Source organism: Lathamus discolor, chromosome 6, assembly GCF_037157495.1.
Source record: "Lathamus discolor isolate bLatDis1 chromosome 6, bLatDis1.hap1, whole genome shotgun sequence".
Taxonomy (NCBI): domain Eukaryota; kingdom Metazoa; phylum Chordata; class Aves; order Psittaciformes; family Psittacidae; genus Lathamus; species Lathamus discolor.
The window spans coordinates 9,884,035-9,896,736 of record NC_088889.1 but is presented as its reverse complement, the minus strand read 5'-3'; the positions used below and the strand labels follow the sequence as shown (position 1 = coordinate 9,896,736).

Genomic DNA, 12,702 nt, shown 5'->3' with positions numbered 1-12,702 from the left:
AGATGTCTGAAACGCGTACTGTAAGTGCTTTCTAGATTCTAGCTTCTCTGCTCTTAAATACTGATGATCCCCCAGCCTCTAGCAGTATGACTTTTCCTGCCAGCTGCTTATTGCACCCTTCCCTCTCTAAGCCAATAACATGTAAATTACTTGTAAATATATTAAATATTTGCTCCACTCCTATTGCCTTTCTTCCACCAAGATAATGGAGTGTGCTTAAAGGCTGATAACTATCAGGTAAGGAGCTGCAAGTTACTACATATATTAATATGCACTTTTAAATCTTGAGCAATTGATAGTTGTTTCTTTTATTTTGCAATTTCTGCTACTCAGATGGCTGACATCCAAAACTTTTCCAGCCCAGCTTGAAAGCAACCTGTGCTCCAAATTCCTTCTTGAGTTGGAGCTGTTTTGGTTTGGTATCTACTTTGTAAACATGTGCAGTAGTTTACCTTTGAGATTTAATAGATTACATGATATCCTAGAATTCGCTGCAGATTAAATGTTTATGTCTCATGTGCAGAAGATTATTCAGAAAATCCTTCGTAGACCTTAACAAATAAGTTTTCACTCTTAAGCTCTGGTCCATTATCTTTGCTCATGTGGGAGCTGATGGCCTATAACCCACAGCTGGTTTGGAGCACAGAAGAGAGCACTGCAATGGTCACACTGCCCTCATACTGGTTTCCGGATCATGAGGAGATGATAAACTTGCATGTAATCTGCAGAAATGTGGAGAGCGAACAGTGATTCAGAAAACTTTGGCAACCGCTCTTCTACTTTACTGCACTCCTGGGAAACCTTCTCCGAGTACAGAGAACATCCCATAGTGAGACAAATCCAGGCACAGGGCCTTTTCTCACTGTGCAGGTAACCACTGGGAACTGTACATTTGCAACATACACAGAATCTCATAGAGATAAAATGGAGCATGAATCTCAATTCTAATAGGCTATATAGAGACTGGTATAGTGAGTGCTGGAATTTATCCAATCCATTAGTAACTGTAACATGACAGAAACATAGACAAACATTTAACTGTGAGTGCAGTGATATAAAAAGTTACAATGATGCCAGTCTCTCTACTGGGAAAGTAATACTTTCCATTTACAGAGCCATATACCAGTTATGTGCTAAATGCATACCAGAGAGATGGTAGATGCGCTATTCCTGGAGATACTCAAGGCAAGGCTGGATGTGGTTCTGAGCAGCCGGGTATAGTTGAAGATGTCCCTGCTCATTGCAGGGTGGTTAGACCAGGTCCAGCTAGGACCTCTGAAGGTCTCTTCCAACCTAAATTATTCTATAATTTGATTATTCTACAAAATGCTGATGCATATATGCAAAAAAAGTGTTGTACTTTTCTCAGTTCCTAACAGGAATGTATTCTAGTAGCATAAAACTCTCTAGTTAAAGACTTGCTTTAAAATGAATTTCCAAGAAGATTCCTTCTTACCTGTGACAGGAGTAAAGCAACAGACAACAGAATCACTCCTGCTTCCCATGAGTTTCCTCTCCTGCTCCACATCTTCTTTCTTCACTAACTGTACAATTGATGGTCTAAGACACTTCCTGCAGAAGAGGATGTATCTGAGTCATAACGTACATCTGGCTCTGCTCTCCAACGTGGTGTGTTTTTTTTTTTTTACAGAAGTAATATCTATACACCTGGAAGAAGTGAGGTGGTCACAGCCAGTCCTAGTTGTGTTTCCAGCTCGCCAGAATAAACGCAGGCTCATTTTGCCTGGCCTGTTTGAAGGCTAGGCAAGTGTATGCTGTTGTAAGGTATTTAGGGGGACACGGGCTATCAGCAGATTCGTTCTCATCAGAGATTGTGATAAAAGAAACCCCACATGTATTTGAACATGTTGAAACATTTAAAGTTTGTCATGGAGCTCCATTCTTCCACAGCATGTCTCTACAGCCAGAAGTAACCCAGGTAACTTTGTCAGGTGATTGATGCTTTTACAAGCTGGGTTGGAGTGTGAATAAGAAACTTAAAGATTAAAGAGAGTATGAGGTTTAGCAAGCACTGAATGATGAGAGTAGTGTGCTCTTTGCTGCCAGGGCAACTACAGTTAGATCTTTGAAGCAGATAAGTTATTTTTCTTCATCTGTACTTATATTACTGAAATAGGAAATGTAAAGAAATAAAATCATTCCACTTGGAGTATCTGATTTTCATTCTACAGACACCATCTGGATTTGTACATACAGATTTTAAATTAGGTAACATTAGTTCAGATTTTAATGACAGCCTTAGAGTTCTCTTAATGGAGTTCCCTGTGGAGTCACTCAGGTGGCATCAGAATACCCTGATTTAACTGAAGGCCACACAGATCATCCCAGATGGTGAAGTATGCATATAATGAAGAATTAATTCTGCAGATGTCAAAATCTGTACATAGAACCCATCTGCTCTTCTCCATGGGTTTCCTTGCAGACAGGGAATCTCAGCTTTCTTAAGGTTTGTCACCTTTAGAGGGGTTTCTAAGTGAGTGTCACCATTTATGCCAATTGTCCTCTGAACTAATCAGCCCTGGGAAAACTGGCCTACTCCAATGACAAGTATGTTGGTATTTTTAGTGTCCCATGGCAGGTCTTACAAGGTCAAGCAGGTCTTCTTTTCTAATGAGGCTAAAAAAAAAAAAAAAAGATGAATGATTGTTCTCTAAATTAAGCTGCAAGAGGAGTTCTCCAGGATGCAGCTCTGTGTGTCCGTGACCTAAGGCCAAAAGATGCTCTTGTACTTGAAGAGTGGGCAGAACTACTTTTCATGCTGGAAATGCAGATGCTATGACACAGCCTACTGTTACTAGGTCTGCTAGTTTGTTATTCATTTGTTTTTATGTGTTTGAAGATGGTAATTTCCACTGGGTATGCCTGGAGATGTTCATGTGCTCTTTTGTTCAGGCTCTTTGGTTGAACAAAATCTCTGTAAAATAAAACTAATAAAACTAAACTATTGGATAGTATATTCCATTCATCTTGGCACGAGTTTCCTGCAGTTGCCTTGTAAAGTTCAATTGCCTTGCTTTGGAAAATGTTGAAAGCATAATTCTTATCTTCTTTGCACACAGCTATTCTATATTTCTTTGCCTTTTTTTTATTGAATTTAAGCCCACTCCTTGCCCTTTGTTCCCTGGGAAGAAGAAATGGGAGCAGTCTAGAAGGAGCTGGGAGCTGATGGTCCATGTAGTAACCTGTCAGGTGGTGGAGGTGGCCCTTTCCAGGGGGGTTACTGAGTGGCCCAGGGCAGTGCCTCTTTGCAAGCAGTGAGTTTGAGTCCCCTCACCTATATGGAGGCTTTGACCAAAGTGGACAAGTATGTGCCAGCATGCAGGTAGTTATTTACACACAGAGGCTTTTTCCAGGGCTCAATTTATCCTACATAGGAGCTGCTGATACTCTCTGCTCAGGCCATTCCCTGTACTGCAGGATGGCATACCCAGCCAGAGAAAGGTACTGCATCCCTTTCAGATATTGTGCTTACACTGTAAGATCCTTCCCTGGAGCAGTCATCCTTGGTGTTCCACCACCTTCGGCAATGGGAGGGGAGTCCTTTACTTATAGAGATGAGATGGGTGGGGCCTCAGCTCATTTTATAAAATAACTTCTCATTGACTCCTACACGAGTCAATCCTGCCTCAACCATGTCTCAGGAACTGCTTCCCGTGGAGGTGCCGGAATCACTCTACTACATGGATCCAGGGAAGGCCAGGATGTTACTTTATGCAAAAGGTCTACAGGTAAGAAAACAGCTCTAAAAGTTTACTTAAGGTCCACTGCGTTTGATGGAAAACAAAATCCCGCTTTGTGAGAGTGTTTCTATACAAGCTACTGTACAAACTTACTGTCTGATGGGACTAGGCAGTAATATTTCTGCCTGAAGTAGTTTAAAATGAGATGTTCTCTTTGTTGCTGTCAGTGGCAAAAGTCCTCCTGACTCCACCAGAGCCAAAGTTCTTAGCTTCATAGGCAAAATAACAGATGTTAGCATAGCAAGGAAACAGAAAGAGAAAGTGATAAAGATCAACAGGGAAGAAAATAATGTTTAGGGGACTGAATTCTCAGTCTGAATCCACACTTACAGTTAAAAAAAAAAATTTGTTTCTTTTCATAATTAAATGTTACTTGCATTAAAAACAATGTTTTTGTGTTAAGAGCAAAATGACGTATTAATACAACAACCTCATTTTTGTTATTGAAAAAGGGATAAGGACAGGATAGAGAACAGGGAGAGGAAACTTAGTTTTATTTCCACATTCACATTTTTGTTCTGGATTTTGCATTTTGCTTTGTGTTCCCAGTGTTACTTCAAGATTTACATGTAGTTTTAACTGCAGTATGTTATACGTTGTTCTGTGTGCTTTTTCACTGGACAAAGGCGCATTGCTTTAGGAAGTACTCTAGAAACAGAACAGTTTCAACATGTCTTTTAGGAACTGTCCTTTAATGGTGTTTTCCTATGAAATGTTTCGAAAGGGAGCACTCTACATTGTAGAAGTATTTTGGAACTTTAGTTTCCTGAAAAAAATGAAAATTTAGATTTAAAATTTTGCAATTGCAATGTGTTTCATGCTCTCAGTTCAAACCCAGATAAGAGATTCTGGGACTTTTTTTTTACTTTTTTTTTTAATACTCCTGATAGCAGGAGCAAATTGCCAAAAGATCCCATTCAAAACAAAAAGCAAACCTTTATTCACAGAATAAATGCAGGGACACCTTTTGGGTATCTCACAGCTGAAATGGCTCTTCCTTCACTGAATCGTTGAAAGGGTACCTGTGATATAGATTGTGTACCTGCATGTGCCAAACCACAGGGTAGTTTGTTCATCATGCCGAGCACAGTAACAGAGCTGGGTGTAACCAGCAGCTGCTCTATTTAGGGTTTCAGCATAACTTACTGCAAGTAGGAATTAATTATCTACCCTGATAATGATGCTGTTGTTGTTTTAATGTTAGCATTTATTATTTCTTTCTTTCTTCAGGATAAAGACTCAGACATCAATTCTTTGAGAGATGGTGGACAGCAAGAAGGAGATGGAGGAAGTACTGCACAGGACAATGGTGATTTCAAGGTATTATGAACAAGAGAATTTTGAACCTGATGTAGTTTAACCCTAGTCAGAAACTAAGCACCATGCAGCTGCTCACTTTCTCCCCCCAGTGAGATAGTAAAGTGTGAAAACTCATGAGTTGAGACAGTTTAATAGGTAAAGCAAAAGCCACCCATGCAAGCAAATGGTCATTTGGGGTCAGATGTCCAGGCTATCCCCTCCCAGCTCTCATGCACTCCCAGCCTACTTGCTGCAGGGTGGTGTGAGAGGCAGAAAAGGCCTCGACTCTGTGTGGGCCCTGCTCAACAATAAAACATCCCTGTGTTAACAACACTGTTTTCAGCACAAATCGAAAACATTGCCCCATCCTAGCTACTATGAAGAAAATTAACTCTATCCCAGCCAAAACCAGCACACAATCAAAGAGGGAGCGATGGTTTTGCTTTGCTCAAGGGAGGAGAAGGCTCAGGTAGATAAGTAATGATGGCAGCAGTTTAAGTGCTACACCCTTAAGCTTAATTTTAGGATCATTTTATTCAACCTTTATGATTTTCAGAATAGTTTGTTGTATTTCTCTGTTATGTTTTATTGGGAGCATGCAGAATACCTACTGGTTTAATCCCTTGCTTACTTGTAAAAGAAATCCATTGATGAGCTTTCTGTTCCACAGTATTTTTTGTGACTGAAAGGCTGAAAGCAACAGTGATGCTTGTCCTGCTGTAATGACTTTGGCAGTACAACATCTATTCTAACAATTTGGGGGGGGGGGGGGGGTGTGTCCTGGATTACTGAACCCTGATTTTTCACCACTTTTGTGCTCCATTAGAAAATAAACCTGTAATGATGGACTTTGTGAAAGGAGTGATGCTTGAATATTCTAAAGCTATTTCTTGTGTTTGAAGATCGGTCATGGGCTTATTTTTGTTAGAAATCACTGACTTTGGTAGGGGTTGTCGTTTGACTGTTTTGCTACCTGTGCACTTAAGTACAGGCATTGTTTCCTACCTGTCAGGATTAGAGAAGTTTAAATGTGACTCATATAACAGTATTGTCCCAAGAAGTATTTGCTGCTGAGGCAGATAATTCTATGAATATTGGCATTATTTGCATCATCTATACAGACATGTTAGACAAAATGAAGCTGAAAAGCAGCTTTATCTGCAAGTTCAAGTAATACTGTAAACAGGGAGACAGGTGAGCTCTGCAATAACCTAGTTACCAGGTATTCCTGGTAAAATTTAGGCACTGAAAAATTAAAAGAAATTTTCATTCACATTTACTGTATTTTTACTTTTCCACATACACTTTTCAAAGTTTATCTTTTGCGTTTGCACAGTATTAGAATTTTTACATTAAAAAAATATCAGTGGTATTATAAGATTATATTGTATTTTCTCAGGATATATTCTATCAGGCATTGGTCTTTGTGACATTCATCTTGCAAATATTTAGCTTAAAATGCCTGGTATCTCGAGCCCATCATGATTCCAAAATTCTGGACCATGTATAGGATGAAAAGCTTTGTAAAAATGTTGGCAAAACCAGCCCCAAACCCGATGAACTGATCAGTCTTTGGTATCCTCTCTGCTCCTTACAAGGGGCAAGGAACACTAAATTGTGATGAGAGAAAGCAAAAAGATTTAAACTCCTGAGTTGTTCTTGCATCTGGTTACATAGGCACTCTTCTAATTTCTGCAATCAGAACAGTATTCTATCCCATGCACTTGCATGATTATGACTTGATTACTGCAGCATTTCATGTGTTTATGTGAAGGATGCACAGATGCTTTCATCTTCTGCCCAATTTTTCTCAAAGGTAAATTTTTCACCACTGAAACTACCAGGAGCCTTAAATATGGGGGTCTTTGCCAACTAAGTGGGGTTATCTCTTAGAAAGATACACAGTATATCCCGGCTACTGCATGTGCCTTTATGCCAACATGCTGATTTTTATCTGCATTAAGAAATCTGTGTTATTCAGGATTTGGCTGGTACTTTCCCCATGTTAAAGTATCAGGCAGAGCCAGCTCTGATATTTCAGACCTCAGTGCTTATATTAAAATACTTGAAGACTGCAGCAAGTCTCATACAATAATTACTGTGAGGGAAGGGGAGGGGAAAAATGGATGCATAGTTCTGAATTCAGCATTAGCCATTTCTTAACAAGGGTAAGATGCCTCATACCTCAGGTCAAGTGGTTTCTCATTTCCCTGCCTGGCAAAGGCTCCTTGTTCTTGCAGGGCTTGTGCAGCTAGGAAAACAACAGCCCTTTAACAGAAGAGGGGCAGGCAAGTTAAACTCTCACCCTTGTGTAAAGCAGGAGTTCTGGGTTCTGCTGGGTTTTGGGAGATGGAAGCAGCTCCTGAGATCATGGGAAGAGTGGGATGCTGCCACACTGCATGGAGAGATTAGGAAGAGGTTGCAGCTGCTGCCTCCTGCACAGATTGGACTCCATCACATGAACCAAGAGCAGAGGCAAGCAGGAGGGTTGGGTCCCCACTGGTGCCAGTTATGGGGTCCCTGTATCTCATAAGGGCCGGATGTGGGAGCAGCTCCAGCCCCGGCTGCTACATCAGCAACTGGAAAGGCAGGAGGAAACCACTCCTGAGCCACCTCCAGCCCCATGGTGTTTTCAGGAGCATGGCACCAGCAGCGGCTCTGCTCACTGCAGAAGCTGTTCTGAGCCCAAGTCCTCCCCTGCCACCACTGGTATGGGGATGCCCAAAAAACAGACTGCTGAAATGACACACTCCAGCATGTCTCCCACTTCAAAATGAAACTTGCTGTCCTCTGTTGAAAGGAGGCTGCTTCTCATAAGCTCATAACTTTGAAACATGGTTTGTTTTATCCATATTTGACATCAAAATGTAAAACTGAGGTAGACCTTTAGATTTCCTCGAGAATCAGTAGCTGGAAATAGAGATTTTGCAGAGGATGGTGCATGTCCTGAGGTAATGTCTGGCTTAGGGTGAGACTTCAGAAATGCCTAGCAGCTGTCAGATGAAAACACCTATTTTACAGCTATCTGAAATCAGGTGTGATGAATTTCAACCCTCAGATGGTTAATGATCAGCTTTTTCCTCTCATATCTGTTCTGTTGTTTTAGGGCAAAGCAGTATAAAAGGGCTCTATCTTCTTATGGATAGACTATCCAATTTCCCTAGCTGCAGTTCTACATAAGGAAATAATTTTGAACATGAAATTGGGTGCTTTATGTTTTCAAATGGACTTATTTTTCAAAATCAGAAAAATTCCAGTTGTTAAACATCTGGAAACACTAGAAGATGGAGGACAGTGTTAACAGTACGAAAAAGGCCATGCAATTAGCCTGAGTTATCAGTCAAATAATACACCTCTGCAGAAGCTGGGGTCATTGTGTACTGAGAGTATCCATGGTGTGTTGATTAATGCTTGAAATTCTGCTTTTTGTGAACGTATTTTAAGCACAGTATCGTGTACAGCGTTATTCCCCGAAAGTGTTCAGAGTACTGTAATGGATATATGTATGAGGAGGTAATGATCTGAAAGACTCAACTCTTGTGGCCTTTGCACATAGCTGTCAGGCTCCTGTGGACACAGTTAAATTTTCCCTGCTGAAACCAGGGTTACCGTGGCCATATGCATGAAAGGAATGTTTCCATCCAGCCATGGAGTTTTGAATTTACTGATACTCAGCCAAGAATTCTGCTAATTCTGGTGAAAAAGCGGTCTGATTAGAAGTTATGTTACTAATAAAACCTGTGAAGCACATGGCTTGTGAAAACCAGCCCATGGCAGCAGTGGTCCTCAGCACCCACCACGCCCTGTGTAGCTCCTCAGCCCTTGAAGTAGGTGCCACAGCCCTAAAGGCCTGGAGAAGGCAGAGGAAGAAAGCAATTAGAGTGGCTGCTTTTCCAGTGTGGAAAAGCATTTGTCAAGAATGAGGAAGAGCTTCAGGAACATGGGTAAATGCAGCAGCCAACCATGCTCAGCCCAAGCAGCGTGCCACAGTGGGGTTCACTGGCCCATCCCACAGCAGTGGGAGATGGGCTTTACCAGGTTGGGACAGGACTTGGCTGATGTTCACAGCCTGATGCGTCTCAATTACAAGTATAGAAAACCTGAGGATGCACATTCTCTAAGGAATCCTGACTCTCAGACAGCTCAAGAAGGGCACGTCTTCAGACACCACCAGCTCTGGATACACCGTCAGCAGCAAAGCATTTTAGTTTGATTTGGTCCCTGGCTACCATCTAGTTAAATTGGCACCTGGAGATGAAGAAAGGAGTGCCCTGGTAATATCCTGTGAGTGATTTCACCACAGCAGAATGCTTCTCCAGGCCAGGAATGCTGGGAGACCTTAGTCAAGTCAGGGAAGCTGCCAGGAAAGGCTGCTGTGCCAGTAGATGACATAGAAATGGACAGAGGCATTATTATTGGGTGACTGCAGGAAAAATGTGCAGGTGGAGAGGAAGCTCTTTTCATGGTTTTCATAGATACAACAAATATTTTCAGGTTGGTCTGCAGAAATGGCCTTTTTCAACCACTGAAAAAGTAAATTGGTTGTCCTCAAGGCATTTTTAAACCTTGTCTGGTCTTTGCAGGATGGCTTGTGGGATAGCATGCAGTGTGGTTGCACTGAAATAGGTGACAGTACCAGCACACTGTGGCACACCATTTTCTCTGCTTCCAAATCAAACTTTTTCATGCAGCATGACAAATGCCACCTCCTCACAAGACCACATGAAAGGCATTCTACGTTTCCTGTAGAGAAGCAATAGCCAAGCATGTGCTTGGAGGACAACTGGTGTTTGGTGATGATACAGTTTTCATCACACACACTGAAGATGAATTTCAGGATCTCTGCATTACTTTTCTGTTAGTTTATGATTGCTTTGAATAAATAACAATCTAAAAAGAGCAACAACTGGGACCTGGAATATATTGGCTGCCCTTGGAGATTCAAGTGTAAATTCTCTCTCAATCAGTACTGTTGGATGACTGCTCTCTGTTTTGGGAAGTTAGCTACAATATTCTGCTGCCTGATTGAAAATCTATGGTAAAACAAAGAGCCTTCACTGAAAAACAAAATATGCATTGACCCAGCATTCATTTGACTGTACTATTGTTGAACTGCAAAACTTGATTGGTCTTCAGTAGGCATGGTGGAGTGGTGAATGTCCATTATGACATTGATGTCATGATATGACATGATAACATTGATATCACAGTCTGGGAAGATGATGCTAGCAGTAACTCATCCTGGAAGAGTCTGCTAGATAAAGAAGCCTAGAGACTGAAGAGAGGTATTGAGAGAAAGGCAAGTAAAAAAAGGTTATGAAGAACATCCATCTTCTGGTCTCATGGGTTTTTGTCTCATTAAGGAGAACTGTCATTCTGGAGCTCCACAGCCACTTGTTATGTGACAGGATGTATTATACAGCTAAACTAGTGAAGTAATTTACAGCAGTGCTTCTCAATGTAGATGCATTCCATACATACCTACATCCAAACGCAAGTGTGACTTTAAAAAGAGTTGGGATAGACCTACGGCGGCACAAATCTGCCAGGAATGCAGCCAGCCTGCATCATCAGAGTGCTCACAACAGAGAAATTTCTGGTTTTGAATTCTTACTCACCCAGGTGGGAGAAAGTTGGAATCGTTCATGTGACAGAGGAACCCTTTACTTCCACCAACACAGTAACTTGGTGCCAAGTATCATACCTTGTTATTCTTTTTTATAGAATTGGTGTAAAATTGGAAGAAGAGAATATGAAGTCTGCTCTATGTTTTATGGAGCTGTTTGGAAAATCTCAGTAAAGCTTCATCTCCCTGGGAGTACAGAGACACTAGCAGAATACACCCTTTTCATACTGTGGCATCACAGTGTGCTATGTTGCATGCAGCTGTCCTATACACACGTGTACAGGAAGCACACACCAATACAATTTGGGAAACACCAAGCTGAAGGCAAGCTGACAAATTGACAGTCAGTGAAACAGTCATAGATTGACTACATCAGACTTGATTTTATCAGAAGCAAAGCTACAATGTGACAGTGCTGAACGGTTGCTGTAGTATGTCCTTGTTAGCCCCAGGGCACAACGCTGCTTGGGGTCTTCCACCACTCAAGGTTTTGATGGGAATCCCTCCGTATATGGAATATCATGACATAACAGCAGCCCTTTTTTTGTTAAAGACATCATAATAGTTTTTAAGTAACCAGAGTAACAGAACTTCTGTCCTTTGTTTTGTGCATGAATAGCTGCCAGTTTCTTTGTATAACTGGACCCTAGTACATCATGTTACGGTTGTCACAGTTGCTATTTAAATACATTTCTTTTGTTTAATATGTTACTGGAGATAATTAAAATAGCAAATCCTCCTGGGAGCAGTAGAACTAGCAAGGCCTGATCACTGGATGATTTCTGCTTTCTCTATTGTCTTTTCTACTCCCACCAGCAGGTACCAGGGCTGCCAGGACGGGTAATGCCTGGATGCTGCCTCTTTCTCAGGTAACTGGCTGGTGGCATCTGCCTCTACCCCATTGCAAGCACAGGTCCTGATATCTGTAGCTTCTGTGAAGCTACTGATATATTTCTTATTGTGACACTTCAGTAAGGCTTTTTGTGAAACCTGCATCTCTGAGAATTGATTTTCCCATGCCAGATGCAGAAATTTGGCTAACATATCAGAAAGTCATTACATGGCAACCAGGAGACAGGGGATCAGATGCCAGAAACTGTGTAATAATCATTAAAAAAACCCAACCTGCTCTACTTCCTTAATGTCTCCTATCTAAGAATCTCAAACTGCTTTGCAAATATGGAATCCATCAGTTCTAACTCAAGCAATGCCATTTACCTGAGGAAGCTTAGCTGGAGCAGATCCAGGAGCTGGCAGTGCCTTGCACAATCTCTAGAGATAAATGGCAGCAAGGATTGCCCCATGCTTATGGAGATCCTATTGAACAATGAGTTTCTGCCTTCTAGGGCATATGCTGAGGTGCTCAAGCTCATTCCTAACATGTGAATGTGGTGATCCACCTTTGTTAATTACCTGACAAGAAGGGTTAATTAACTGGGTGGAGAACTTCATTAATACGGCTATACTGTTTCTGAAATGTGAACCAGTGTCCTTGTGTGGGGTAGCTCTGAGGGCATACCCTCCATCAGTTGTTTGCAAATATTGCAGCTTCTCATAGGAATTTTCTCCTTTAAGAGTACTTGAAATAAAAGGTGGGTGGACTGCTGGGGATTATTTTCATGAAGAAATACTAAAGCAATGAAGAAACCAAGGGATTCTTGATGCACATACAGGAGGGGTGAAAGCACTGACCCTGTTTAAGATCTCAGCAAAAACATTTTAACATAACACTATGTCCTAGGAGAGAGAAGAGAGGATTTTAAATGTACAGTGAAAAAGTAATTTGTTGTGACAAAGGAGGCCTAATTGACTTCCCATCTGAAAATAAGATCTTTTTGTTCTGTTATCTGAAAATAATTGGCAACATTGCACGTATTGTTTTAAGTGATGTTCCTCCAGCTTCTCTTTATCTACCTTAACATCTATTTTGTCTACTTGTTTACAGATGTTCTAGGAAGTCTCTGAAGTGCTATAGAAATAGAAGGATGCTCCTAAATGAGAGGAAATCAGTTGATA

At 41.2% G+C, this 12,702-nt stretch overlaps 1 protein-coding gene across 1 annotated transcript in view; it reads left to right on the top strand.

The window, feature by feature from the left end:
* The first annotated feature begins 3,653 nt into the window (after positions 1 to 3,653).
* The window catches only part of LOC136017747 (cytosolic phospholipase A2 epsilon-like), a 33,233-nt gene continuing 24,184 nt past the window's right edge, over positions 3,654 to 12,702 (top strand). Inside the window, exons 1-2 of the mRNA XM_065686300.1 lie at positions 3,654 to 3,749; positions 4,992 to 5,081. Of these exons, the coding sequence (XP_065542372.1) occupies positions 3,654 to 3,749; positions 4,992 to 5,081 (186 nt within the window). The remainder of the gene's footprint in view (positions 3,750 to 4,991; positions 5,082 to 12,702) is intronic.